This window comes from Lissotriton helveticus, chromosome 10, assembly GCF_964261635.1.
Source record: "Lissotriton helveticus chromosome 10, aLisHel1.1, whole genome shotgun sequence".
NCBI classification, from domain to species: domain Eukaryota; kingdom Metazoa; phylum Chordata; class Amphibia; order Caudata; family Salamandridae; genus Lissotriton; species Lissotriton helveticus.
Genome location: NC_136071.1, coordinates 1,112,580,512 through 1,112,607,194, shown reverse-complemented (window position 1 = coordinate 1,112,607,194; position 26,683 = coordinate 1,112,580,512). Strand labels below are relative to the sequence as shown.

At 43.9% G+C, this 26,683-nt stretch overlaps 1 protein-coding gene across 1 annotated transcript in view; it reads left to right on the top strand.

Annotated features, from left to right (window-relative positions):
- NEK11 (NIMA related kinase 11) overlaps positions 1–26,683 on the top strand; it is a 968,483-nt gene that overhangs the window by 501,622 nt on the left and 440,178 nt on the right. Inside the window, exon 8 of the mRNA XM_078663876.1 lies at positions 25,636–25,715. Within this exon, the coding sequence (XP_078520002.1) occupies positions 25,636–25,715 (80 nt within the window). The remainder of the gene's footprint in view (positions 1–25,635; positions 25,716–26,683) is intronic.

Sequence of the window (26,683 nt, the reverse complement as noted above, 5' to 3'; positions counted from 1 at the left end):
TCCCCTCCTGACTCTTAGTTTATATCAACATGTTCCCTAAACATCAGATACTAGATAGGGTTTAGGTACATGTCGCTCCGACCCTCCAGACTCTAGTCTCTACTCCTAGCACAGAGTTCGTAGCCCCCAGCTTCTCCTAGTAACACGTCATTGCCCGTTTTCGCGCACCATTAGGTTAGAGGTCCCGGCTCCTTAGGTAGCCCCCTCCTATGTTTCCGCCCATTCATGACATATTCTGTTACGTTTGCATCACATGTCTATGTAAACTCCCAGTTACACCCACTTTTACTGTTATCTTTCGCGACTGCTACACGTCACGCCTTCTACTCCACCCACTGTTACGCCTACTGCAATGTACTGCTATGTGTTTGCGCTATGTATATATGCCTGTATCTTGTTATTGAATGCTAGCGCGCTCATTCCAAGCTCATCCCAGACCTAGCCCCAGCAGCTGCTGGGCATCCTTTTCCCCTACTGGGTCCCAGTTGTCCTGCTGGGCCCTGTCATTCTGCTCTTCCTATGCAGGTTGTCCTGATCCTGTCCTTATGCTGTAATAAACCTGCAAAAACTCCTACTACCTCGAATCTTGACTCTTATTTATTGAGCTATCTGTTATTCATTTAAGCATTCAAAAATAGGGTATTATTTATTTATTTACCACATAATGGCGCCCGAATAGGGACTTGCCCTTTCCCCACGCGTCGGTGAAGCCACGCCGACCCCCTGACCCTCTGCAGCCGTGACGGAACCATACCGGCCACGTGCAGATATTTCTGCTTCAAGTATCCCTCAGGCCCACGGAGGAGACGGAGGAGGCGGTCCAGCATCCGAACGAGACGGTGGAGGAACGCGGCGAGTCCCGACCAGAGCCCAAGCTGAGAGTCCAAGGTCCGAGGTATCCGGAGGCCCACCCGTAACTGAAGTCCGAAGTCCGAAGTTCGTCGTCGTAGCAGTCCAGTCCCGTCCGAGGCTTTCCGTTCCGTGCTGCCCGGTGAGTACCATTGCTGGGGTAGTATCTAGACAGGACCAATCTAAATTGACTCCTGGTCCGTGGGTTGGTGGTGCCCAGACTCACAAACGAAGTGTTCACCTAGGTGGATACGGGTCTTGATGCGTCCCTTTGTGGGACCGGTATGTTCCGTACTGTTACAGCAGTGCATCCGGTAACTCTAGTCTGTTCCGTTCTCGAGAAAATCTGTTCTGTTTCTGTTTTCAGTATTTTCAGGTAATATTCTGTTCGAACTGTTATGTTATGATATTGTTTAATGTAATTCCAATGTCGTGGTATGCCTGAATTGTTTTTCCACTTGTTATTGTTCTTCGTGTATTGTATTGTGTTCCGATTTAAGTTTACAATGCCGCTCTTTTCAAGATTACGTCAGTTGAAAACTAGAAAGGGTCTGTTAGAGGAAGCAGTTCCTGTTCCGCCTAGGGACAGTCCAGGTCATTTTATGTATCAGAAACATGGCATAAGCGCCATAATGTATCTAGATTTATGGGTAGAGTATACCAAACAGTTAGAAGAAAAGTATAGATGGCCCGTATCGGGTACATGGGATGCCGAATGTATCATGCGAGTAGAAGAAGCATTATGGAAAAAGAAAGCCAGACAGTCACAGAAAGATGCCATCGAGTTATGGCGCAAGGAAGCTCATAGAAGAACGGAAAAGGAAGTCAGAAAGTCAGAGTTAAGTAGAGAATCCCAGGAACGAGCCCAAGAAAGAGAATTAATCGAGATAGGTGAACAAGTCAAAACCGAACAGTCAGACAGACAGAGGCATGCCCTAATTAAGGGTATGTATCCTCTCCTTGCCGAAGGTTTGCCAAAAGCGACCCCAGAGGCATCCAGTAATTTCCCGCCGCCATTAGTTCCGACCAAGCTACGTCACAAACAGACCGCAGCTGATATTTTTATTTCGTCCTATTTGGACGACACAGTCCCCGAATATGCAAATCCTGTTCGCGCTCCGCCAGTCCCTGTAAATCAGGCACTTCCTGCTCCTCCAGACACCGGGGTGCCCTTAACAGCTCCCCCGGCCCAGTCCGCCATACAAGTCCAGCCCACGTTACAATTACCGACTCTGCCAGGACGAAGAATGTCAGTCGACGATTCCAGTTTAAGGGCCGCGGGAGGAGGTCTTCCTCAAACCCCGCCGCCACACAAGCGTTTATCAGCACTCGAATTACATGCTCAAGCATCACAGCGTACTCCTAAAAGTAATAAGTCTGTCACAGAAATCAGACAAGCCCTTGGCGAATGTGTCTATGATCCAGTCCCAGGCGAGTATAATATGGTTTTATATTCCGTACGTGTAAGGAGAGTGACCGAGTATCTAGTCACCTTACCGAATATGAAAGAAGATCTAGACAGAATATATCGTTTCATCCGTACAGGGGATGATCCAGAAAGTATTGGCGAGATTATGTCTCAAAGGAAAGCCGAGATCCAGCTCATGATATTAAAGTTCCTGATCAATTGTCTAATAAGAGAACAAGATTATCCGTCTAAAGATCCCGCCGAAATGAGAATCCTGACAAGGTGGAGTGATAATATAGCCGAGGGTAAGCACAAGACCGTCGGTGCCATGGAGAGTATGTACAAGAAAATTCGTAAAGAAATAATAAGGTTACACGAACAGCGTAAAGCAGCACAAGTAAGCGAGAAAGAAAGTATCTCTGATCCTGAAGAAGAGGACGAGAATCCCGTCAGAATAGCGTATGTAGGAAAATCTAGATTTCCAGATCGCCATTTACGCCTAGAACACAAGTCTATTTTTCATCATCCAGCACCAGAACAAGGTTCCCTAGAACAAGTATTTCAAGTTACCGATCACATTCTGAAATCACGAGTCGGTTACAGTGAATTAAGTACTATGCATGAACAAGAACTAGCCCGATCAGCAGTCCGATGGATTACTGATTCTACCACTTTTCCAGACGAAATAGTGGCACAAATGTTTCTGAAATTGCCCCCAGCCGAGCAACGACTGGTGGGTATGTATATGATTCAGCACCTCATTACTCTGTATGAGGGTCAACATTCTGACCCAGGTCCGTTACACGATGTCCTGAACGAGTTACTCCAGTATAGATGGAGAGGTCTAGGTACCGATTTAATTAGTGTCATTCTAGAACAGCGCCACAAATATAGAACGTTTCTGAACCCGCATTTCGTTCATGTCTCACCCCCAGAAAATAAATCATTCTACATAGACAGACAGAATCCGTTACGAGAAGTCCACCCAGTCCAAGGGGCGGGTGGCGTAATGCAACGAGTGTTTGTATACACTCCAATATCAAAGATGGAACTTCTTGAAATGAAGAAATTAATTCCCTGTCATGACAAAGATCCAGCAGGGTTCCATAGAGAATTAAAAGACATGCTCCGTATGGGAGAATATACTTACCCAGATATCATTAAAATGTTAAAGGTCCTGTTACCCACAGGGGTATATGAAAAGTTAAAAGAAAAAGAATGGGAGGTGGGAGAGAAAAAGATCGATTGGACAGCTCTAGAAGCTGAAGACAAGGCACGAGTACCAGGTACCGGTCTTGGAGATAAATGTAAAGAATTACCAGAATTATTGATTCAAGTTTTACCCAGATTATTGACAACGAGAAAAGAAGACTGGGATGCAATCTCAGCCTGTAAACAGAAACAAGATGAAGATATTAGTGATTTTTATTCTAGATTTGAGAAATGTTTCAGTATTAACAGTGGTCTCAAGACAAGTAGTGAGTCATACCCTCACCTTTTCGTTACCAAATTAGTCGAGAATTCAAGTCCACAAATTAAAAATCGAGTTTTGAAAGTCGAAAGCACCTGGCAAGCTAATACCCCGTCCCAGATGCTCCAGATGCTCCAGTATCACCAGAATAGAATCAGAGAAGAGCAAGAACACGAGAGAAAACGTATGAAAGACACGAAAATGAAAGTGCTAGTTGCACAATCTGTTCCTCAAGACAGTCAGAAGAGGGGTCCGAATCAAGCCAGTCATCCTGCAGCTCCCGTTAAAGGGAACTGCAATTATTGTAAACAGCCAGGTCATTTTATAAACGAGTGTGCAGTTCTGAAACATAACATAGCTACTGGTAAGACTAAAGAAAGACCACGTCCGCCTAGACAAGAACAAGTTTCACAGATTCCTCAGTCACAGAATGCACAACCGACAGTTACAGTACCGCAGCCTATTGCTGCAACACAGCACGTTACATCGCAGATGTACCAGTATGCACAGTCTGAGTATCCAGAATACCAGTCATATTCATGAAACAGCCTAGAGAGGGAGGTAGGCTTGCCTCTCATCGAGATACCTGTAGACCAAGAAGGTCCCTATGTTCATAGTCAAGTATTAGGGAAAGACAGAAAATTTCTGATCGATACAGGGGCAAGTAGGACCACAATTAGTCATGCCGAAGTTCCAGGGGCTCCGCTCTCAGGCTCAAGAAATGTTTCCCTTGGATTTTCAGGAAAACCCATAGTTAATGAAATATCTCAGCCAGTTACTCTAGAAGTAGGTCCATTGTCCCGTACTACTGATCTGTTACTCACTAAGTCATGTCCAGAGAATCTGTTAGGTATTAGGACACTGAAAGAATTAGGTGCAGTTATTTGTTGTTCCCCAGAGGGAATACGTCTGTTCCTACGTGACTTTAAGGGTCACTATGTATTACGAGATTTTGATTCAAGATTGTCTAATGTTCCGCAACATTTATGGGCGCAAGGTCCAACTGATGTAGGTTACATGCAAATCACACCCTATCGTGTGACTCTCAAACCAGGTGTAGTGTTACCCCGAATTAGACAGTACAGATTGCCACCTGAGGCTGTAGCAGCCTTATCCAAAATTATTGACGAGCTCATGGCTCAAGGAGTAGTTGTAGAAACTGACTCCAATGTATGTAATTCTCCGATCATTCCTGTTATGAAACGTACTGATCCGAATGCACCCCCAGTATATCGATTAGTGATTGATTTACGAGAGCTTAATAAATGTATTGTTCCTCAGTACCCAGTTGTTCCAGACATTTCTTCCCTGTTAACTGCCATTGATTCCGAAGCCATGTTTTTCACTGTTATTGATCTCAAGAATGCATTTTTCAGTGTTCCAATTCATCCAGACAGCCAGTTTCTTTTCGGATTTTGTTTAAATGGAAGGAGCTATATGTTTACACGCGCTCCTCAAGGTTTCACAGAAAGCCCTAGTATTTACAGTCAAGCACTTAAGAGACAACTAGACAACATTCACATGCCAACTGACACTGCCCTGCTCCAGTATGTCGATGATCTACTGATCACAGCCCGTTCTGAACGTGCTTGCGAGCGAGCATCACTTACAGTTCTGTATTTTCTAGCCGAGATGGGGCACAAGGTGTCACCTTCGAAGCTTCAATTCTGTGTCCAGCAAGTGGTATACTTAGGACACTTGCTGTCCAAGAGGGGTAGGCAGTTGACACCCGACCGTATCCAGTTAATAGCGAGTCTTCCCCAGCCCAGAACCCAGAAGGAGGTACGTGCTTTTATCGGCCTTACTTCTTATTGTAGACAATGGATTCCCCAGTATGCATTTCTAGCCAAGCCACTGATACAGTTAACGACACAGGAGGCAGCCGTATCGACTGTCCTCCCTTGGACACCTGATCATACACTTAGTTTCAACGAGTTAAAGAAAGCCCTATGTCAAGCTCCAGTTCTAGCTACACCGAACTACAGTAAGCCTTTTACACTTTTCGTTACAGAACGCGAAGGTACAGCATTATCTGTTCTCACACAAGATCAAGCAGGTCAATACAAGCCCTGTGCTTATTTTTCGAGCACATTAGATCCAGTCGCCCAGGCGTTACCTGCGTGCCTGAAGTCAGTTGCAGCCACAGCACTAGCTATCAGACAAAGTGATTCCATAGTTTTAGGACATTCCCTGACAGTACAAGTACCACATTCAGTAGAAGTTCTTTTAAACCGAACACAGACTCAGCACTTGACGATTGCACGTTTGACAGGTTATGAATTGACATTGTTCCAGCCACACATAGAAATTAGACGCTGCAACGTCCTGAATCCTGCTACACTGTTACCATCAGTTAGTTCAAATCCAGACACACATGATTGTGTGGAAGTAGTTAACATTACGACAAAGCCAAGACAAGATCTGACAGACATTCCGTTACTAGATCCTGACCTGACACTTTATGTGGATGGTTCATGTATGAGAACTAGTACAGGAGAACTAGTCGCCGCGTATGCAGTGACTACTGACACTGAAGTTATTGAAACACAACGTATTGATACTCTGTCCGCTCAAGCAGCAGAGCTAGTCGCTCTAACACAAGCCTGTATACACGCTAAGAACCTGAAAGTTAATGTTTACACAGATTCACGTTACGCATTCGGAGTTGTACACGACTTCGGAGTGCTCTGGCAAGAAAGAGGTTTTATGACGTCTCATGGAACCAAGATTCAGCATGGTCTCCTTATTCAAGCTCTGTTAGATGCCATACATTTACCGACATCTATTGCTATCATGAAGTGCAAAGCACACACGAAAGTTACAGACATTATTTCCCAAGGTAATGATTTAGCAGACCGCACAGCCAAGCTTACAGCACAGACACCAGACATTCCAGTTAATCAGACACATACTCCAGATCTGATTACATGCATGACAGTTAAGGACCCTACACAAGATGTCATAGATATCCAGTCACATGCTACTCCCGATGAAATCAAGAAATGGTCTGTACAAGGAGGGGTCCAGACAGATCAAGGATGGTTAACGAAGGGTAGAGCCACATGGTTTCTCCCCGATTCTATGGTTCAAGTCATTATCAATACCGCACATAGTCCAGCACATTTAGGAGAAAAAGCTATGTTAGACAGTATCCAGAACATTTGGTTCAACAAGCATTTACGAGCTGCAGCCAAGCAGAAAGTCCGTACCTGTATGATATGTTGTCAGTTTAATCCAGGTAAAAGTGTCCCGGTGGAACAAGGTGGTTTCCAGCCCCCTGACCACCCTTTTGAGGTCCTCCAGATGGATTATATTCAAATGGAGCGATGTCGAGGTTTCAAGTATGTCCTTGTAGTAGTATGCGCTTTGTCCAGATGGACAGAGGCATATCCAGTCCCAGATTACACAGCTGCGACCACTGCCAAGCAGTTGGTTCGTGAATTTTTCCCTAGATACGGACTCCCTAGAGTCGTATATTCTGATAACGGTCAGCCATTCTCATCAGAACTCATGAAGCACGTTTCCCTGTTGTTAGGGTACCAGTGGAAGTTTCATTGTGTACGCCATCCAGAAGCAGCTGGTCTAGTCGAGAGACATAATCAGACTCTGAAAATCCGTATAGCAAAAGTCTGTAAAGACAAAGGTGTAGACTGGTTAGTAGCTTTGCCAGTCGCTCTGTTCTACATGCGAATGGTCGCACATTCCAGATCAGGTCTGTCCCCGTATGAGGTCGTTTTCGGCCGTCCCCCTAACATGTGGGGTACTCCTAGACCCCGAAGTATTACCGATGTTTCATGTAATATGCTGACAGATTACCTAGCTTCCTTGATGTCTGCCCTCAACTCATGTCGTTCACAGGTTGCCGCCGCATTTCCAGACAATACCGAGGTGGCACCGCACGAGATCGTTCCAGGATCGATGGTTCTTGTCCGCAACTTTGACCGATCAAGTCCGCTGGAACCACGTTGGAAAGAGCCACGTCAAGTCCTTTTGACCACCCGAACTGCCGTCAAGCTAGAAGGCAGGAAGGGGTGGGTGCACCTCTCCCATGTAAAACTTTTTAAAGGATCAAAGCCAGTCGTCAAAGACATTGCCAAGAACATTTCCCAGGATTCGAAGGATTGCCAGAACATTGTTTTAAAGGACTGTCCCGCACCAGACTTTGTTACAACCCCTCCCTTGTTAGAGAAAACTCCGCAACAGGAGTATAAGTTAAAGCTCAGGTCTAATAAGTCAGCCAGTTTGATTGTATAAGTCCTCCCCTAGGTGAAACGGTTAGACTGTTTCTGACATGTATAAAATAGACCCCCATAGTGAGAGAGTTAGTCGCAGTTCACTACAATGTATCGTTTTTCTGAGTTTCATATTATTTCTCAGCATAATGATTTCCTGCACCAGCTACGCATTTTTCCTGTATTTACCTGTTCCTCATGTAAATATGTCTGCTAATGCTACAGTAGAGCACACGTTTAGTGATCTGCCTCCTCACGAATATTCATACCGCCTTGCCATGCGTAATAACACATTCATCCGTATGTTACATTATTCACACCAGACCAGCAATGCCACTAATTGTTGGGTGTGTGGTCGACTCCCCCCTTTCCAGACATCGAAGGGAGTTCTGCCACTCTTTCCTTATCCATTCTCACACAATGGTTCGTGTGGAGCATGGTCCACGTTAACGTCATCCTCAACAGATATGTCTTTTCTTAACAGTACATGTTTTCCAGACAAGCAAGGTTTCCCCCACAGAACAGGTTTAGATTTAGAAAATGAGGTATATAATTTAGGAAATTATTCGTCGAATTTCATGGTCCTGAATGTTCAGTCTGATACTACTCCAGACTTACCTGCTATTTCAGTACTACCAGTTAAAGGCGAATTATGTGTCCGTAGTTATGGTTCTGTACATATAGGACATAGTGAATGTACTACTGTTATCCAGTATAGTGACAGTGGGAAATCTATTTTTAAAGCTTCACGTCATTCTTATTTTGTTTGTGGTCAAACTGCATATGTCCGTCTGCCCCTCGATTGGGAGGGAACCTGTTACATTGCCTTCCTACTGCCACCTGTTTTTCTAGCCCCACCTGATTATCATAGGAATTCTTTCTTAGTACACACTAGACATCGAAGAGAGTCCCCAATTGTCGATCAAACTGAAACTACTCTAGAACAGTATACAGATTTCAATAAGGGTTTCTTCTTTTTCATAGGACCTGTCCAGAATAGTAAACTGATCCGTAGGCTAACAAGAACCCTTGAAGCTGTAGTAAATGAGACTGCCTCTGCTCTAGGTAACCTCACCGAAGAACAATCTGCTATGAGATTTGTCGTTTTACAGAATCGTCTCGTCCTTGACGTCATACTGGCCGATAGGGGCGGGGCCTGTAGAATTCTCGGATCCAGTTGTTGCATTTTCATTCCAAATAACGCGCCGTCTGTTTATTCAGCTATAACCAGACTCCATAAAATTGCCCACCTGTTACATCAAGATCCAGGCACCTGGACATGGTCCGGTTGGTTCTGGAATGTAATTTCCGCATGGGGATGGAAAGTCCTGTCCTTTCTAGGTATTGCAGTAGCGATTATATTTAGCTGCTGCCTCTGTATACAATGTGGCCCTGCGATTTGCAGCATGTGTGCTACCTCTTGTATTCCTAGTCCCAAGCCCCGTTCTAAATCCCGTTCAAAGACAATTCGAGACGAGCAAATGGTACTGTATGAAATGATAGACGGTATCATGAATATTGATGTTTCCTGATGAAAACGTAGTGACAAGGAGGGAATGTGGAAAAGTAAATTTCGCCATGTTCTGTGTCCCTACGCCTCATCCATCATATGTTATGTGTGCATGACCAATATGCATATGTTATTCCCCATGTCTGATTACTGACGCAATTATAGTTGTGTCCATCTCTGATATGTCATTTTCCAGTCCTCGTGAATAATACGAATATCAGGCCTATGTAAAGTTATGTTGCCACGTTTCTCAGTGTGCACGTTATTCCATTATAAAGTCCCCGTTTCTAGGCCTCAACAGGGCCCGGACCACAGATTCAGCTCCTGTCTCCTGAAAGCCTCGCTGAGGAGCGATACAGCCCCCACCTGTATCCTCGACCTTTCACTTACTTCCTGCCTCGCAGTGCCCGGTGCAGCTTGGCTCTGCCTCTGAGTCTGCCAAAAGTATGTTATAGTTCCAGTTATCAGTTCAGTCCTCCTCTTCTGCATTCCTAAGCTACTGAACTGCATCAATAGTTTCCGTCATTGTCTAGCCTATTCGGCTCCACGTTAGAGAAATACTGTATTAATGGTCATTTAATATTCTTCATCACGCACTACGTGTAGAATAATGCATGGTCCAGTCTTAGAATCAAGTTAGCTTTTCCCCTCCTGACTCTTAGTTTATATCAACATGTTCCCTAAACATCAGATACTAGATAGGGTTTAGGTACATGTCGCTCCGACCCTCCAGACTCTAGTCTCTACTCCTAGCACAGAGTTCGTAGCCCCCAGCTTCTCCTAGTAACACGTCATTGCCCGTTTTCGCGCACCATTAGGTTAGAGGTCCCGGCTCCTTAGGTAGCCCCCTCCTATGTTTCCGCCCATTCATGACATATTCTGTTACGTTTGCATCACATGTCTATGTAAACTCCCAGTTACACCCACTTTTACTGTTATCTTTCGCGACTGCTACACGTCACGCCTTCTACTCCACCCACTGTTACGCCTACTGCAATGTACTGCTATGTGTTTGCGCTATGTATATATGCCTGTATCTTGTTATTGAATGCTAGCGCGCTCATTCCAAGCTCATCCCAGACCTAGCCCCAGCAGCTGCTGGGCATCCTTTTCCCCTACTGGGTCCCAGTTGTCCTGCTGGGCCCTGTCATTCTGCTCTTCCTATGCAGGTTGTCCTGATCCTGTCCTTATGCTGTAATAAACCTGCAAAAACTCCTACTACCTCGAATCTTGACTCTTATTTATTGAGCTATCTGTTATTCATTTAAGCATTCAAAAATAGGGTATTATTTATTTATTTACCACATTTTGATGACAGAAAACAAAACCCAGTCCTCAAAATGAGTTGTGGTCTACATCATCTGTAACCTTGGGACCTGTTGGGCATGTCTGTCCCATGCATACTGCAAGCCACTATGGAGGCAATTGAGAAACATGTGTTCTGCCTCCTGGATTGACCTAATCAGTATCTCATTTGCTTCTATTGGATGGGCCTCCCGAAATTACAGTAAAGAGTATATGCATCCACCCCTGAAAACTGGATTTCTTAAATTTAGGCAGTTTTTAACATGGCTGCCCTTGATGACCTATCGCATTTTCTCCTTCAAAGTAGAGCAGAGTAATACACAGGTTCCCTTTGCCATTTTAGTGACAAACTTCTTAAACATGTAGGAAGTTATGTCCTGATAGCCACAAGACCAATGGCTTCTACCACTGCCATTACTCTAATCAATGGTTAACCCCCAGCCCAGGAAATTACACTTGAACACCAGAAAAACAGGAAGGAAATCAAGACAAGAGTACTCTTTGGAGACCAAAGAGGCCAGCAGAGGCATTAATGTACTGCATAGGCTAATTTAATCTCTTTCCAACTTGTGTCTTCTCCAGTCCAACTTGTGATTTCTTTAAGGTTGTCTGCTTTTTATGTCGCCTGAGGGTATTTGGACAAAATATCTAGTAAAAAATATCAAGATGCATAAATGTCGTGTTTTTAATATCGTGAGCCGCACATATCATGATGCAGGAATATCTTTGACAAAAATATAGATTTTTTAAGGTGAGTAATCTCAATGTCAAAAATATCTATGTTGTTAATATCGTTTACAAAAATATTGTTGTTAATAATATCATGTTTTAATGATTTTTATGTATTTTAGTGTATGTTTTAATTGTCAATGTTATAAATTGTATAATTATTGTTAGTTTTTAATATAGTTTGCAAATTGTTGCTCTTTTTAAATTACATTTTAATATTTATTGTAATTTGTAGTGTTGAAGCGGGTAGTGGGGTTTGTAGGTGTACAGGGCGGGAAGTGAAATAATTATAATTAATTATTAATGACTTTTTAATTATTACTAATTATTTAATTGATAATTATATAAATAGTGAAATTTATTTTTGATGTTAAGTTTTAGGTGTGCGTTGTGGGGTTTGTAGGGGTGCAGGGTGGAAAGTAAATTAATTAATTACTTTTTAATTATTAGTAATTATTTAATTGATAACTATTTATGTAAAATGTGCAATTAATTTATGTTTTAATTTATATTCTTGGTGCAGGTTGTGGGGTTTGTAGGAGTGAGGGTTGGCAAGGTAATTCTTTATAAATATTTAATTATTAGTTAATAATTATTAGTTGTTTAATAGTTAATTATGTAAATGATGTAATTATTATAATTTTTAAGATACATTGTAGGTGTGGGTAGAGTTTTTAGGGGTACAGGGTGGGACGTTAATTAAGAGACAATGAATTGATAATTATTAAATTATTACTTATTAATTCATAATTATGTAAATTGGGAAATTATCATATTTGTTCAGTTATATTTTAGGTGTGTGTTGTTTAGTTTGTAGAGGTATAGGGTGGAAAGTTATTTAAATAATAATACATTTTAAATTATTTATTCATTTATTTAAAAACTGTGTTATTTATTATGTTTTATGTTAATTGTGTTATGATTTTTAATTTGAATTACATTTTATTTGTTGGTTGTTATGATTGTGAAAATATTGGGCCTGAGTACGATGGCGGTCAGATCGACCGTCCAACCGCTGCAGCCGTGATCCGATTACGACCACCAAGCCTGGTAAAGTTCACGCCATATTAGGATGCAACTGCTGCTACCGCAGCTGTCTCATCTACGGTGGTGGACATACCAACGAATATGTTGCTGCAAGTGTGTGCAAAATCACAGGAAACATGTAATATGTGCACCCATGCATGACATATGTAGGGATATGTCTTGTGCACCATGTATCCCATTGCTGGAGTGTGGCGATCTCTGCACAGGCCAGTCAATGGCAATACATACCACCTACGAATTTACCTGCTTTCCGGCACCTACAGGGTCGTTGTCTTCGGGGTTCAGCTGCTGCAGTGTAGGAGGGACCTGAAGAAAGGGATCCATGTTGGAGAATGTTGGGGATAAGCTGATTTGGGTGAGTATGCACCCCAAATCCATCGTTTTGATGACTTGAGGCAGACAGTCAGACTGCCATGGTCGGGTCGTTGTAAACCCACATCGTAATCCTGACGGCGATCGGGGATCCCGGTACTGCTCTATGGATGCTGTTTTTCTCCACCCGCCATCTCGGCCATCAGAAAAAGGCTGTCAGAGTTGACGGTCTTTCAGCGGTCGGTAGGAGTACACAATGCATGCATTGTAATCTGGTGGTCATACCGACCTCTTCCGACGAGACAGCTGCGGTCGGACTGCCTCTGACAGGACTGCAGAAACTGGCCCGACCATCTTCGCAATCAGGCATATAGTGTGTAATCTTAATTCCATTAATATTATTTGTTTTAAATGATAATAATTATTGACTATTGTAATCATTATGTAATTTGTTTTATTTTTATTAAAATTTAAATATATAATTAATATTTAAATATTTCTATTTTTTGTTATTTAATAGAGTTGGAAAATATGTTATTTGTTTGAAGTGAACTACTCTCTCTCTACTGTTGCACCAACTGTAGTGGGAATAGTACATTTTCCCCTCCTGAATCCAACACTTTCCCTACTTTTGCACCAAATGGAATGGGAATAGTAAACTTTACTCCTCCTGTGTCCAATGCTTTCCCTACTGCTGCACAGACTGAAGTGGGAAAAGTACATTTTACCCCTCCGGAGTCCAAAGCTTTCCCTACTTTCGTACAGATTGGAGTGGGAATAGTACATTTCTGCAATCCCACTCTTTCCCTACTATTGCACCAGCAGCAGTGGGAATAGTAATTGTTACCCTTCCTGAGTCCAATGCTTTCCCTACTGTTGCACAGACTCGAGTGGGAGCAGTTTATTTGGCCCCTCCTGACTCCAACGCTTGCCCTACTGTTGCCAAGACTGTAGTGGGAATAGTAAACTTTACCCCTCCTGAGTTTAACACTTTCTCTACTGTTGTATATATTGGAGTGGGAATAGTATATTTATCATTCATAGACTTTAATTTTATTTTAATATTGCTTTAATCTATATTATTATGTGTTTGTGTATTTAATTTTGTATTTTAGATATATATAAATATATGTAATTTTTCAGATATTTTTAGTAGAATGTATTTTTATTTATTGTTTACTTTCTAGGTACAATTAAATTAGAATTTTTTTTAATTTTATATCAGTTTATTTGTTGTATGTATGTAAATATATTATATATATATATATTGTTCTATCATATATATTTGTATATAAAATACACACTTTCATATATATGTTTGGTTTTGCGTGTTTAAATGAGTAAATAGTTATATACATTTTAAATATTATTTAAAAATATATAATTTACATTGTATTAATGTTAAATGTTAAAATATTTAAGTTTTACTTATTTCATCTACATGTATAGTAAAAACCAATATTTTTGTATATATTGTTCGATATTAGTGTAAAACAATATATTTGTTTCAATATTTTTGTACTTACCATTGTATGTATAGAAAACTGATATTTCTGTGATCGATATTTTTGACTTTGGAAAAGGGGGCGGTGATGGACAGAGTTTCTGAATGATGCAGAATACTCTTACCAAGTCAAGAGATCATGGTTTTAATCCATCACCTGTTTTTAGCTCATTGCACCATCACAGCTCAGAACCTGGCTATATGCAAATTAGTCTGTTCCTGTCCCAGTGCATGATGGGAACAGGGCAAACCAAACTACCAAGCCAATTCCTGTACTGGGAGGGAGACAAGCTTCCGGGGACCGGTTTCTGGCATCACAGCCGTCGTCGGCCCGGCTTGCTTGAACCCTGATGGTGCAATGAGCAAGGGACTCACGTCTGAGTATACCCTCCCACACATAGTGTGGATAAAATCGATTTTGGAAAAGGGGGTGGTGATGGACAGAGTTTCTGAATGATTCAGAATACTCTTACCAAGTCAAGAGATCATGGTTTTAATCCATCACCTCTTTTTTAGCTCATTGCACCATCCCAGCTCAGAACCTGGCTATATGCAAATTAGTCTGTTCCTGTCCCAGTGCATGATGGGAACAGGGCATCGTTCAGAATCTTTCTGCATCATTCAGAAACTCTGTCCATCACCACCCCCCTTTTTCCAAAATCGGTTTATCCACACTATGTGTGGGAGGGTATGCTCAGACGTGAGTCCCTTGCTCATTGCACCATCAGGATTCAAGCAAGCCGGGCCGAAGAAGGCTGTGATGCCAGAAACCGGTCCCCGGAAGCTTGTTTCCTTACTAGTATAAGAATTGGCTTGGTAGTTTGGTTTGCCCTGTTCCCATCATGCACTGGGACAGGAACAGACTAATTTGCATATAGCCAGGTTCTGAGCTGGGATGGTGCATTGAGCTAAAAAACGGTGATGGATTAAAACCATGATCTCTTGACTTGGTAAGAGTATTCTGCATCATTCAGAAACTCTGTCCATCACCACCCCCCTTTTTCCAAAATCGGTTTATCCACACTATGTGTGGGAGGGTATGCTTAGACGTGAGTCCCTTGCTCATTGCACCATCAGGATTCAAGCAAGCCGGGCCGAAGAAGGCTGTGATGCCAGAAACCGGTCCCCGGAAGCTTGTTTCCTTACCAGTATAAGAATTGGCTTGGTAGTTTGGTTTGCCCTGTTCCCATCATGCACTGGGACAGGAACAGACTAATTTGCATATAGCCAGGTTCTGAGCTGGGATGGTACATTGAGCTAAAAAACGGTGATGGATTAAAACCATGATCTCTTGACTTGGTAAGAGTATTCTGCATCATTCAGAAACTCTGTCCATCACCACCCCCCTTTTTCCAAAATCGGTTTATCCACACTATGTGTGGGAGGGTATGCTCAGACGTGAGTCCCTTGCTCATTGCACCATCAGGATTCAAGCAAGCCGGGCCGAAGAAGGCTGTGATGCCAGAAACCGGTCCCCGGAAGCTTGTTTCCTTACCAGTATAAGAATTGGCTTGGTAGTTTGGTTTGCCCTGTTCCCATCATGCACTGGGACAGGAACAGACTAATTTGCATATAGCCAGGTTCTGAGCTGGGATGGTGCATTGAGCTAAAAAACGGTGATGGATTAAAACCATGATCTCTTGACTTGGTAAGAGTATTCTGCATCATTCAGAAACTCTGTCCATCACCACCCCCCTTTTTCCAAAATCGGTTTATCCACACTATGTGTGGGAGGGTATGCTCAGACGTGAGTCCCTTGCTCATTGCACCATCAGGATTCAAGCAAGCCGGGCCGAAGAAGGCTGTGATGCCAGAAACCGGTCCCCGGAAGCTGGTTTCCTTACCAGTATAAGAATTGGCTTGGTAGTTTGGTTTGCCCTGTTCCCATCATGCACTGGGACAGGAACAGACTAATTTGCATATAGCCAGGTTCTGAGCTGGGATGGTGCATTGAGCTAAAAAACTGTGATGGATTAAAACCATGATCTCTTGACTTGGTAAGAGTATTCTGCATCATTCAGAAACTCTGTCCATCACCACCCCCCTTTTTCCAAAATCGGTTTATACACACTATGTGTGGGAGGGTATGCTCAGACGTGAGTCCCTTGCTCATTGCACCATCAGGATTCAAGCAAGCCGGGCCGAAGAAGGCTGTGATGCCAGAAACCGGTCCCCGGAAGCTTGTTTCCTTACCAGTATAAGAATTGGCTTGGTAGTTTGGTTTGCCCTGTTCCCATCATGCACTGGGACAGGAACAGACTAATTTGCATATAGCCAGGTTCTGAGCTGGGATGGTGCATTGAGCTAAAAAACGGTGATGGATTAAAACCATGATCTCTTGACTTGGTAAGAGTATTCTGCATCATTCAGAAACTCTGTCCATCACCACCCCCCTTTTTCCAAAATCGGTTTATCCACACTATGTGTGGGAGGGTATGCTCAGACGTGAGTCCTTTGCTCATTGCACCATCAGGATTCAAGCAAGCCGGGCCGAAGAAGGCTGTGATGCCAGAAACCGGTCCCCGGAAGCTGGTTTCCTTACCAGTATAAGAATTGGCTTGGTAGTTTGGTTTGCCCTGTTCCCATCATGCACTGGGACAGGAACAGACTAATTTGCATATAGCCAGGTTCTGAGCTGGGATGGTGCATTGAGCTAAAAAACGGTGATGGATTAAAACCATGATCTCTTGACTTGGTAAGAGTATTCTGCATCATTCAGAAACTCTGTCCATCACCACCCCCCTTTTTCCAAAATCGGTTTATCCACACTATGTGTGGGAGGGTATGCTCAGACGTGAGTCCCTTGCTCATTGCACCATCAGGATTCAAGCAAGCCGGGCCGAAGAAGGCTGTGATGCCAGAAACCGGTCCCCGGAAGCTTGTTTCCTTACCAGTATAAGAATTGGCTTGGTAGTTTGGTTTGCCATGTTCCCATCATGCACTGGGACAGGAACAGACTAATTTGCATATAGCCAGGTTCTGAGCTGGGATGGTGCATTGAGCTAAAAAACGGTGATGGATTAAAACCATGATCTCTTGACTTGGTAAGAGTATTCTGCATCATTCAGAAACTCTGTCCATCACCACCCCCCTTTTTCCAAAATCGGTTTATCCACACTATGTGTGGGAGGGTATGCTCAGACGTGAGTCCCTTGCTCATTGCACCATCAGGATGCAAGCAAGCCGGGCCGAAGAAGGCTGTGATGCCAGAAACCGGTCCCCGGAAGCTTGTTTCCTTACCAGTATAAGAATTGGCTTGGTAGTTTGGTTTGCCCTGTTCCCATCATGCACTGGGACAGGAACAGACTAATTTGCATATAGCCAGGTTCTGAGCTGGGATGGTGCATTGAGCTAAAAAACGGTGATGGATTAAAACCATGATCTCTTGACTTGGTAAGAGTATTCTGCATCATTCAGAAACTCTGTCCATCACCACCCCCCTTTTTCCAAAATCGATATTTTTGACACCCTATTTTGGTATCACAATATTTACGGTTTTGGTACTGTGTCAGTGATCCCACCTGAGTGCACCTCATCTTCCATCCCTCCTTTTCACGCCCTATGAGAAGATCTAGCATTTAACTTCTGAGTGGTGGGATCCTGGATATCTTTGATGAGACCAGATACTCAAGTTACTCACCTACATTTGTAGAGCGCACTGTACATCAGCTAAGCACTCCTACTTTCAGGCTACCAAAATAGCTGAACTCCCTCTTTTGTGTAACTCAGAGGTTAATGCTGCCCTTAAGCTAAAATTGGCTCCTACAACGACTTATGTCCTGCTCTCATTCTGAAGTCTCCTGCCTCGGAACTGGTGCTGATCTTTTATGATCAAGTAAAGAGGGGAGAGAATGTGGCCTAACAGCTAGGACGGTCGACCACTGAGCTGGGGAACTAGGTTTGAGTCTTGGCATGGACGCTCAACATTCTGTGATTCTGGGCAAATCACTTAATCTCCCTGTGCCTAACAAAAATTAATGCATCTGTAACATAACTGGTGCTCATGTAAAGCGCTCTGATACCTTCAGGTCTAGTTTGCGCTATAAAAAACTCCCCCCCCCCCCCCCAAAAAAAATGGCTAATGTAGGGCAGGCGATGTGCTGAACTTCTGCATGAGGGGTGTTGTTAAGGATTCCAACCCTGGGAACTTAAACAATTATAGGCCTATTACATTGTTGCATACTTTTCTCAAATTCATGGAGTGCAGTTCGGCCAGGTGGCTTTCAATCATTCTTGAGAGCGGAGGGTTACGAGATATTCTGAAAAAAAAATACTACCTATTACCCTTCAGGAGAATTGCACAGCTATGGTGATCCCTTCAATGCTGTCAGTTCTGGTTATGGTAACACTGTCAGGGCTGCCTGGAATCTTAGAGGATTCAGAATATGCCTTGCAAGTGATCTTTGGCTTACAGAAATATGACCATGTTTTCGGTGATGCTGCTATCTTCATTGGCTATTCATAAAGCATCATACATCTTTGAAGGTCTCTTGTATATTTTGTTGTTTAGTGCACTAGCCTTAAGCTATGTTACCATCTTGTCACTCCATATGTCCATACTAGATCTGTTAGATCAAGATTTCTTTCACTGCTTCAGAACGCACGTCACTGAAGTCCTGTTGGATTCTGGCCCCAGGCTCTAGATTGCTTTTCCTCCTGACCTGCTTCACACTACCTCACATGTTATTTTTTTGTAGGAAGCTGAACACGTATTGTTTTCCTAACTTTCTTACACTACTCTTTTGGTTCTTTTTTTATCTCTTTCTGTTATTTATTTTCTGTCCTAGGGCCAGAATAGCTCTGTGTACAATTGCACTCTGCGAGTAGATAAATAAATAGACCACCAGGACAAATTAAGCAGCACCTGTGCATAAGCACCCCACAATTACTAATTGGCATGTGAGCCCACCCATTGAGAAACCCCAAGAAATTGGAACCTTGCCTAAGATTTAAAGGGCCTTATTATGAGTGTGGTGGTGAGGAACCGCCCGCTCCTGCGCGCCAAACCTGTGTTTGAACCACCCGCCAGATAGGGAGTTTTCTCCTGTCTGGCGCACGGTTCTTTGGCGTTCCCATGTTGGTGACTATGAAACAGGCACCGCAGTGAGCATGTGAAAATCAGTACCTGAACGACATGGACTGCTGAAGTCCATGCTGTGTAGGTACTGAGGTGCATGCACGCAGTGAAGCCCAACATGTGCCCCCCTGCATGCACCCCATGATGCAGAGGCACAAGGGGGCCTTGTATGGCTTTTTGGACTGCCAGACTCCTAATAAACCCCAAAGGCTCTAATACATACAACGCCCAGTGCTCATTGAATGTGACAGAGATTGGACCCTGCAGAAGCCCTGAGTTACTGGCTGAAACGTGTCCCCTGCAAGGCAGAATGTAGAAGGGGGTAGAATTCTAGGCAACATACATTGGATCAGAAAGAGGATGAAATGCAGCCAAAACAAGGGCTGATCGAAATACTTGTCACCAGCAGTCCACATGGGGGCATTGCTCTATTTTTGGGAACTTGTCCATTTCTATGTTTGTTCTTTTAGCATTTCAACTGATTAAGATTTGCAAACACTGCATACATTTGGACCCTTTTGTTTTAACCCCTCCCATGCTCATGACGAGCTCAGCTCGTCATGAGCCACGTTGGCCGTGTGCTCATGATGAGCTGAGCTCGTCATAACAGACGCAACGCTCGCACGCGGGGCTAATTCCTCCGCTGTGCTGAACGTTCTACAGAAACGAGTGTGGCAGTGACGAGCTGAGCTCGTCATGAGCACCGGGGCGCTGTGCGTGCCCCCCTCCGCCCCCCAGCAGAGCGGGGGAATTAGCCCCGCAGGCAAGGGGTAAAGGCCCCTGCTGCTATCATTATGTTCTATGTTCAGTTCTCCACTGTACTCTTGGACTATGGGTCTCATTAGAGGGAAAATAGTGCAGTTTTTGGTAGAACAAAGTAGAATGATAAAATTCCGATGGTCGAGGTACTTGTGAAGGTACTCCTTATTTAGAGTTTCCCCAAGAAATTAAAGGATGTTCAGTTTCCTCGAAACTCTAAATAAGGCTGTAAAGACTTCTTCACATCTAATAATTAAAGTGAAAATAAATGTATTGTTTGATGAAGCCAGTCCTGTGCATGTAATGTGATGTGCAGCCAGAACGATGCTTCCTATCGCTTGTTTTTCTGCAGCAAGGAAGCCCACATTAGGACTGTGCAATTAGTGAGACAGAGAGAAACTGAAAACTTATCCTTCTCTAATTAAAGAAGTGTTGGTATTTTTAATTTGGTGATCCTGAGGGAAACAACTGTTTATTTACAGCTAATTGGGTAACAGCAGCTACAAAATTCTTCCTGTCTCAAAAACAGCAGTCGAGTGGTGCCATGCCCGGAATAGCAATTGCTTTTCAAACTATAGAATTTCTTTCTGAAGTTCTGTTACATCTACTTCTATGCGGATACATTACTTAGCGAGGGAGTGTAAGAAATTGGGTTTTTGATTAAGGGTGGTGTAATCCCTTGTCAAGCAACAACCACAATCCTTGTCAGGGTGAACCACAAAAGTCACTAAATTAGCCTGTGCTTGACCCTCCTGCAGCTTGGCACAAAACAGTCAGTCTTAACTTGGAGGAAATGTGTATAGTATTCATTCACCACACTAACAGAAATAAAGTGAAAACACAACACAAGAAAAGTCTCACACACAAATTTAGAAAAATAGAGTGAAATGAAATAAATGAAATGATACCAGAACGAACAAAAAATGAAATCAATGGAACCGTAGTCCGTTTTTATTATTATGGGAGTGGGGTGTATTACTACCCCCCATAGCCTCTGTCAGGCCATGGAGACCACATTCCCTGGGGCTGTTTTCAATTTTAGGGTGTGGCGTGCATCCCCCTCTCCAACCCACAGTAGGATCCTGGGACTTTGTTACCCAGGGCCAGTGGTTTATTAAAAGGGAAGGGACCTTTGGGCCCTCATCTTCCAGTCTACATCTCCCCAGGCACTCCATCCCTGTGGCATATTCAAGCAGCATCCCCATCCCCTGGGACGCAGCAGTTTTGTGCCCAGGAGAATGCAGAGGTATCCAACCGCACTCTCCGAGGCAGAAAACACAGCTTTGCTCCTGCTCGGGTGGAAGCAGAAAAATACGCTGTTCCCGCCCAGGCAGGTGCAAAGTCACTGGGTCTGCTCCCACCAGCACCACAAAGGGTGCTGGCTGGAGAGCTGGCTGGACCATTGGGGCATTGGGGATCCCCTTGTTGCTCCCTTCGAATAAAGATATGTGGGTGCCCCAGGTGGGCACCAGGGCACCCATTCCGAAATAAATGGCGGCTCCCGCCATGGTGTCAGCTGGGGAGACAGCAGGGGACATGGAGGCCTTGGAGCTCAACCCGCAGCACCATATGATTTGGGGAAAGTGGGTGCCCTAGGTGAGCACTGAAGCACCCACTTTTTTTTTAAAGTGCCAGTTTGCACCAGCACCCGGCATGGGTGCTGGCTGGGAAGCTGACCTGGGCTACGGGAGCACTGGGGCTGCCCCCAACAATTTTGGTAATTTCAATGCCCTGGGTGGGCACAGGGGCACCCAGTTTCCAAAAAGAAAGATATAATGCTAAAAGGAACATCAAATGAGCAACTCCGTTGATTTCTTTAAATCATATTTTTGTATTCCTGTGGATGGCCCTAGAAGGGGAGGGGCAGGGGCGCAATCAACCTTTTTTCATGTTGTGGGTGGCTGCCGAGAGTGCAGCAGGCCTCCAGCAACATAAAAAAATAGAAATCACATACTGTAAATCTCCTGGGTAATTGAATTCATGACCCTAGGAGAGCTTCCCATAATTTCTTTACGCACTCCCAGCTGTAGCTGTATAATCTTCTGTTGGAGAGCAGAGCCCCTTTGTCACTGGTTCTCTAGCTGCACCTTGTAGCTTCAAAATGTTAAAAAAAGACCCAAACACTTGTTTTAATTTTTTTACTTTAAAGTGCTTTATTAAATATATAATTTGAGGCAATCCCTTTTATTAAACTTTTCAATGTGTGAATTAATGGAATATAACCCTGATGACCGTTATTGGTGACTTTTATCTGCTGACCCCTTGACAAAGTCATTAGGTCCACTGCTTTTTGTATTTTGGCACTTTGACAAAGTCGGTAGGTCTGCTTCACTTACATTAACACCCTTTATATTGTTACCTGGCTTAGTAAGCCGTGCAAAGCGTGGAGTTGGGAATCTGCAGGAGGTTGGACGCAGGGCCTTGCTGCAGACCAGGACATGCAACTAGCCCCACACACACACACACACGGCTGAATTTCTAAGGTTTTCTTTTAAATACCTAACTAAAACTGTTTCCTCTCATTTTTTCAGTGAATTTCAATTTCTTTTTTAATGTAAATATATATATATATTTTCTAGCATTTTTCCAAACAGGCGCTGTGGGGCTGTGTAAATATAGTGTTTTGGTTTATCCCACATAGAAATTGGGTTACTGACTGAGGAAGACGAAACTCTTCTCAAGGAATAACCAAAATTCCTGTCAAGGTGAAGTCACAAGCAACCCCAAATTGACCTGTGTTTAACTCTCTGGTAGCTTGGCACATAGCAGTCAGGCTTAACTTAGAGGCAATGTCTAAAGTATTTATGCAGCACTTCAAACTGTAGTGAAGTGAAACCACTACACAAGAAAAAGCCCACACTAATTTAGACAAAAAATAGTAAAATACAATAAATTATTTGAGTCGAAAATGACAACAATCTAATTTGTATAACCGGGGATATGCAATTCTAAAGGTTTCGGTGAAAATAATACATAAAAGCACAAAGTGCCAAATGTGGTCATCGGTTCACACTGGACTGGGACAAAGTCACAAGTACAGACCGACAGTGATGGAGCGCGGGCTGGATACAGGCACCCAGTTAGGCCCACTTCACAAAGTACTTAAATTCTGTTTGTGGAGCATTGCGAAATTTGCGGAATACCACGTTGATGATGCATTGTGCAGCTCCAGTTCCTATGAGTAGAGGGTGGCGATTTGAGGTTCAGTGTTGAGAATGCATTGTGCAGTGGCAGTTCCGATGGTGCCATCAACGAGGCTTGCCGTGCAAGGTCCTGTGTCGTAGTCGAGGATGCCATTGACAGAGGCTTGTAATGCTGAGTCCTGCATCAGGGATGCACCATGCTGCCGCCATTCCGATGAGCTGCGGGCTGTGATGTTAGGGCCTGTGTCGGGGATGCACCACGAAGCAGAGTTTCCGACATGATACTGCGAGGAGGTGCACCGTGCTGCATTGGGTCTGCCTCAGAGACCACAGCTGGAATTGCAGAGCTCCTTCAGGCCCACTTGTAAGGATCCAGGACTTGGCTGGCACCATCTGTGGGGGCAAGACAATGTTGGGTTCAAGCAGGTTGGAACCTTTTCTGTCCCTGAGGCTCAGATCAGGAGGCCAGCCAACTAGCCCTTGGAATCACTTTAGTTGTCCTAGATTCAAGATGCAGGCCCAGTCCTCTTCATGCTGTCTGCAGGTCAACAGGGCAGCAGAATAGTAGTCTTTCTTGCAGCTGAGTAGCACAGCAGTACTTCTGTGTCTTTCACAGGTTCAGAGGTGTACTGAAGATAGGGTTAGAGGGTTCAATATTTATACTTGGGGGTAACTTTGAAAAAGGAGTAGGTTCTGCAGTTTTCCACCCCAAGAGGTGTTTGGGATTTCCTGCCTCCCTGCCCCAGCCCCAGCCCCAGACTGGTGTGAAAACCTTTGCGAGTGTGCTGAGGCACAGCCTTTGTGATGTTAAAGTATGGTAGGTGACAGCTCCCCCTCTCAGCAAGGGGGAGTTAGTTCCCCTTTGTCTCACTGTCAGGGAGAAATACACAAAGACCAACTACCAGCAAGTAGTTCTAAGCAACAGGCACGAAAGGTTGAGGACAAGAAATTGCATTCGTTCTAAAAGTGTCATTTTCAGCTCTGTGGCTTAAAATCCAATAGAGGGTTTTAAATTACAATTCTTTAGACACCAATGTCGACATTCCTACTTGATCCTAAATGAAATTTAACTTCTATTAAATGTAATATGGTAACCTAATGCTATCCTATGGAAGAGGCAGGCATTGAAGTAGTGAAATAGTGAGAAATGATGTAAGAGCCATTCAATACCACGACATGTAAAAGTTAAAAGTACATGTCTAACTTTTTAGATACACTGCACTCTGCCCTATGGGCTGTTTAGGGCCTACCAGTGGGTGGAGTTATATTTATTAAAAAGGAAAGTTTAAGCCTGGAGAGAGGATTATTTTGCCAGGTTGACTGCAGGTAGAGGCCTGAGACATGTTTGCAAGACTACTTAAGTGGGTTCTCAATCAGTCGTGCAGGCCCACAAGTAACATTTAATTTTCATTCCCTGGATACTAGTAGTACCACTTTACTACAAACTAATATGTCAATGAAATTTACCAATTGAGTGTAAGCTGAAGTTACCGTGTTTTTTAGGGAGTGAACACATGCACTGTTGCCAACAAAAACGAGATCAACAAAATAGAAGAATGAAGTCAAAAGGTTTATTGGAAGACCACCCCAAGGCCGACAGGTTGATACGTACACACACATGCACGCACACACACACTATTGAAAGAAACATGAGCCTAATGCTCTGATCGTTGAATCGGCTATTTTACCCTAAACATATTTTTGGATACCATATGAAGACGTTAGGGACTCTAATCTAATTAATTAATTGCTGTGATGCAAAAGCTGTGAAATGCAAAAACAAAACGTGTTTTCCAATGCTCTAATTTAGGGCATTGGTAAGTGGCCACCTCCAATGTCTATCCCACTGCTCCAAGTCTTCAGAAACCCAAGACAAGTGGTACAATGGCAGAGGGTGATCTGAGACCTTCCCTCACGTCTCCTGGGTCTTCACAGACCCAAATGGAACAGTAAAAGGTGTGTGCTTCCCCCTTGCTACCTACTGCCTTCCCTGCCTCCTGCATGGCTTTAACTTCTTTCACGAGATAGCAGATGTCTGCATATTCCTCCATGCCACTGTGTGATGGCACCCGCATGGAAAGTGGAAGACTGGCACTTTGTGAGGTTATGGTGACTGAATACCAAAGGGTAGTGGATAGTAATTGCCTCTTAATGCACATCAAATTTCAAAGATCAGAGGGTCAAGGAGTCACTGATGTACCTGTATTGACATTAAGCCCAATGCAATCAGTTTTTTCGCTGGATCTCTAATCTAATGTTCTAATAAGTGTACCTTTATTTTTCTTCAAGGACTTGAAAAGCAAGTTTTCTGATCTTACAATAAAAGAAAAATCACTGAACTGTCAGAAGGAGGAGATCATGAAGGCTGTGTGAGTTTTTTTGTTTTTCACTCTGTCAAGCAGAATTGTTTATTATTGTGTCGTCATTTTTTTGGGTATCACATCACAGTAGTGCAACAAACGCACAATGTGGTAGAAGATGGAAACTACAACATAGTCGATACATCAATGGGGGGTCCTGGGGAAGAGATGGGAGGGGTCGGGAAGAGGTAGGGGGAAAGGAAAGGGGGAGTGCAACAATGAAGAAAGACATATCATCAACATAAACAGTGTGGTATTTCGAACAACTTGATGTGGAGCGCTGGACCCAGTACAATGGGCGTCAGATAGGGTGTAGCGATCATTCCCCGGCCAGCAGCGAATGTAGTGGCCGTGGGTCGTGGACACCCAGAACGGATGGGAAAGGGTTGCAAGTCTGAAACGTATATCTGTGCGGCGGTGGAAGCAGGAGGGCTAGTGGGCAGTGGGGGAATGTTGGGAGTCCATCATTCAGGCCCGGGTGGGAGGGGCATCATGAGGCTTGTCCATCAGCGATATGCATAGAGGGAGGAGGCAGGGTGCGCTGTGGTTGGAGGGGTGGTTCTATGGGTCAGTATGGGTGAATGTCAGGTGCCGTTGGACGAACGACATGGGCAGTGTCCCTGCGGAGGATACGGTTGCGCGGGGTTGTGAATGTGTGCGGGTAACTGCCCATGCTGAATAGGTAGGGCGTGCGCCTGCCTATATGTCCGGTGGAGGTTAGGGAGCGGGAGAGAAGGTGGTGGGGGGGAAGGGAGAGAACATCAGAATTGTTTATTATTATCGTTGTGATAACCTGTCCGCTTTCGACAAAGTAGAGGATGCCTTTTATAATGACCCAGAAAATCTATTGCGGAAGAAACCCAATCACAGGGTGTGTGGGTGTCGTCCTTCAGACCACAACTGCATTGCTTATTCTCCCTGGACGATCCTAGGAGTATGGCCTTGCAGCAACACAGCCTGCATAGTTTCTCCCCTCT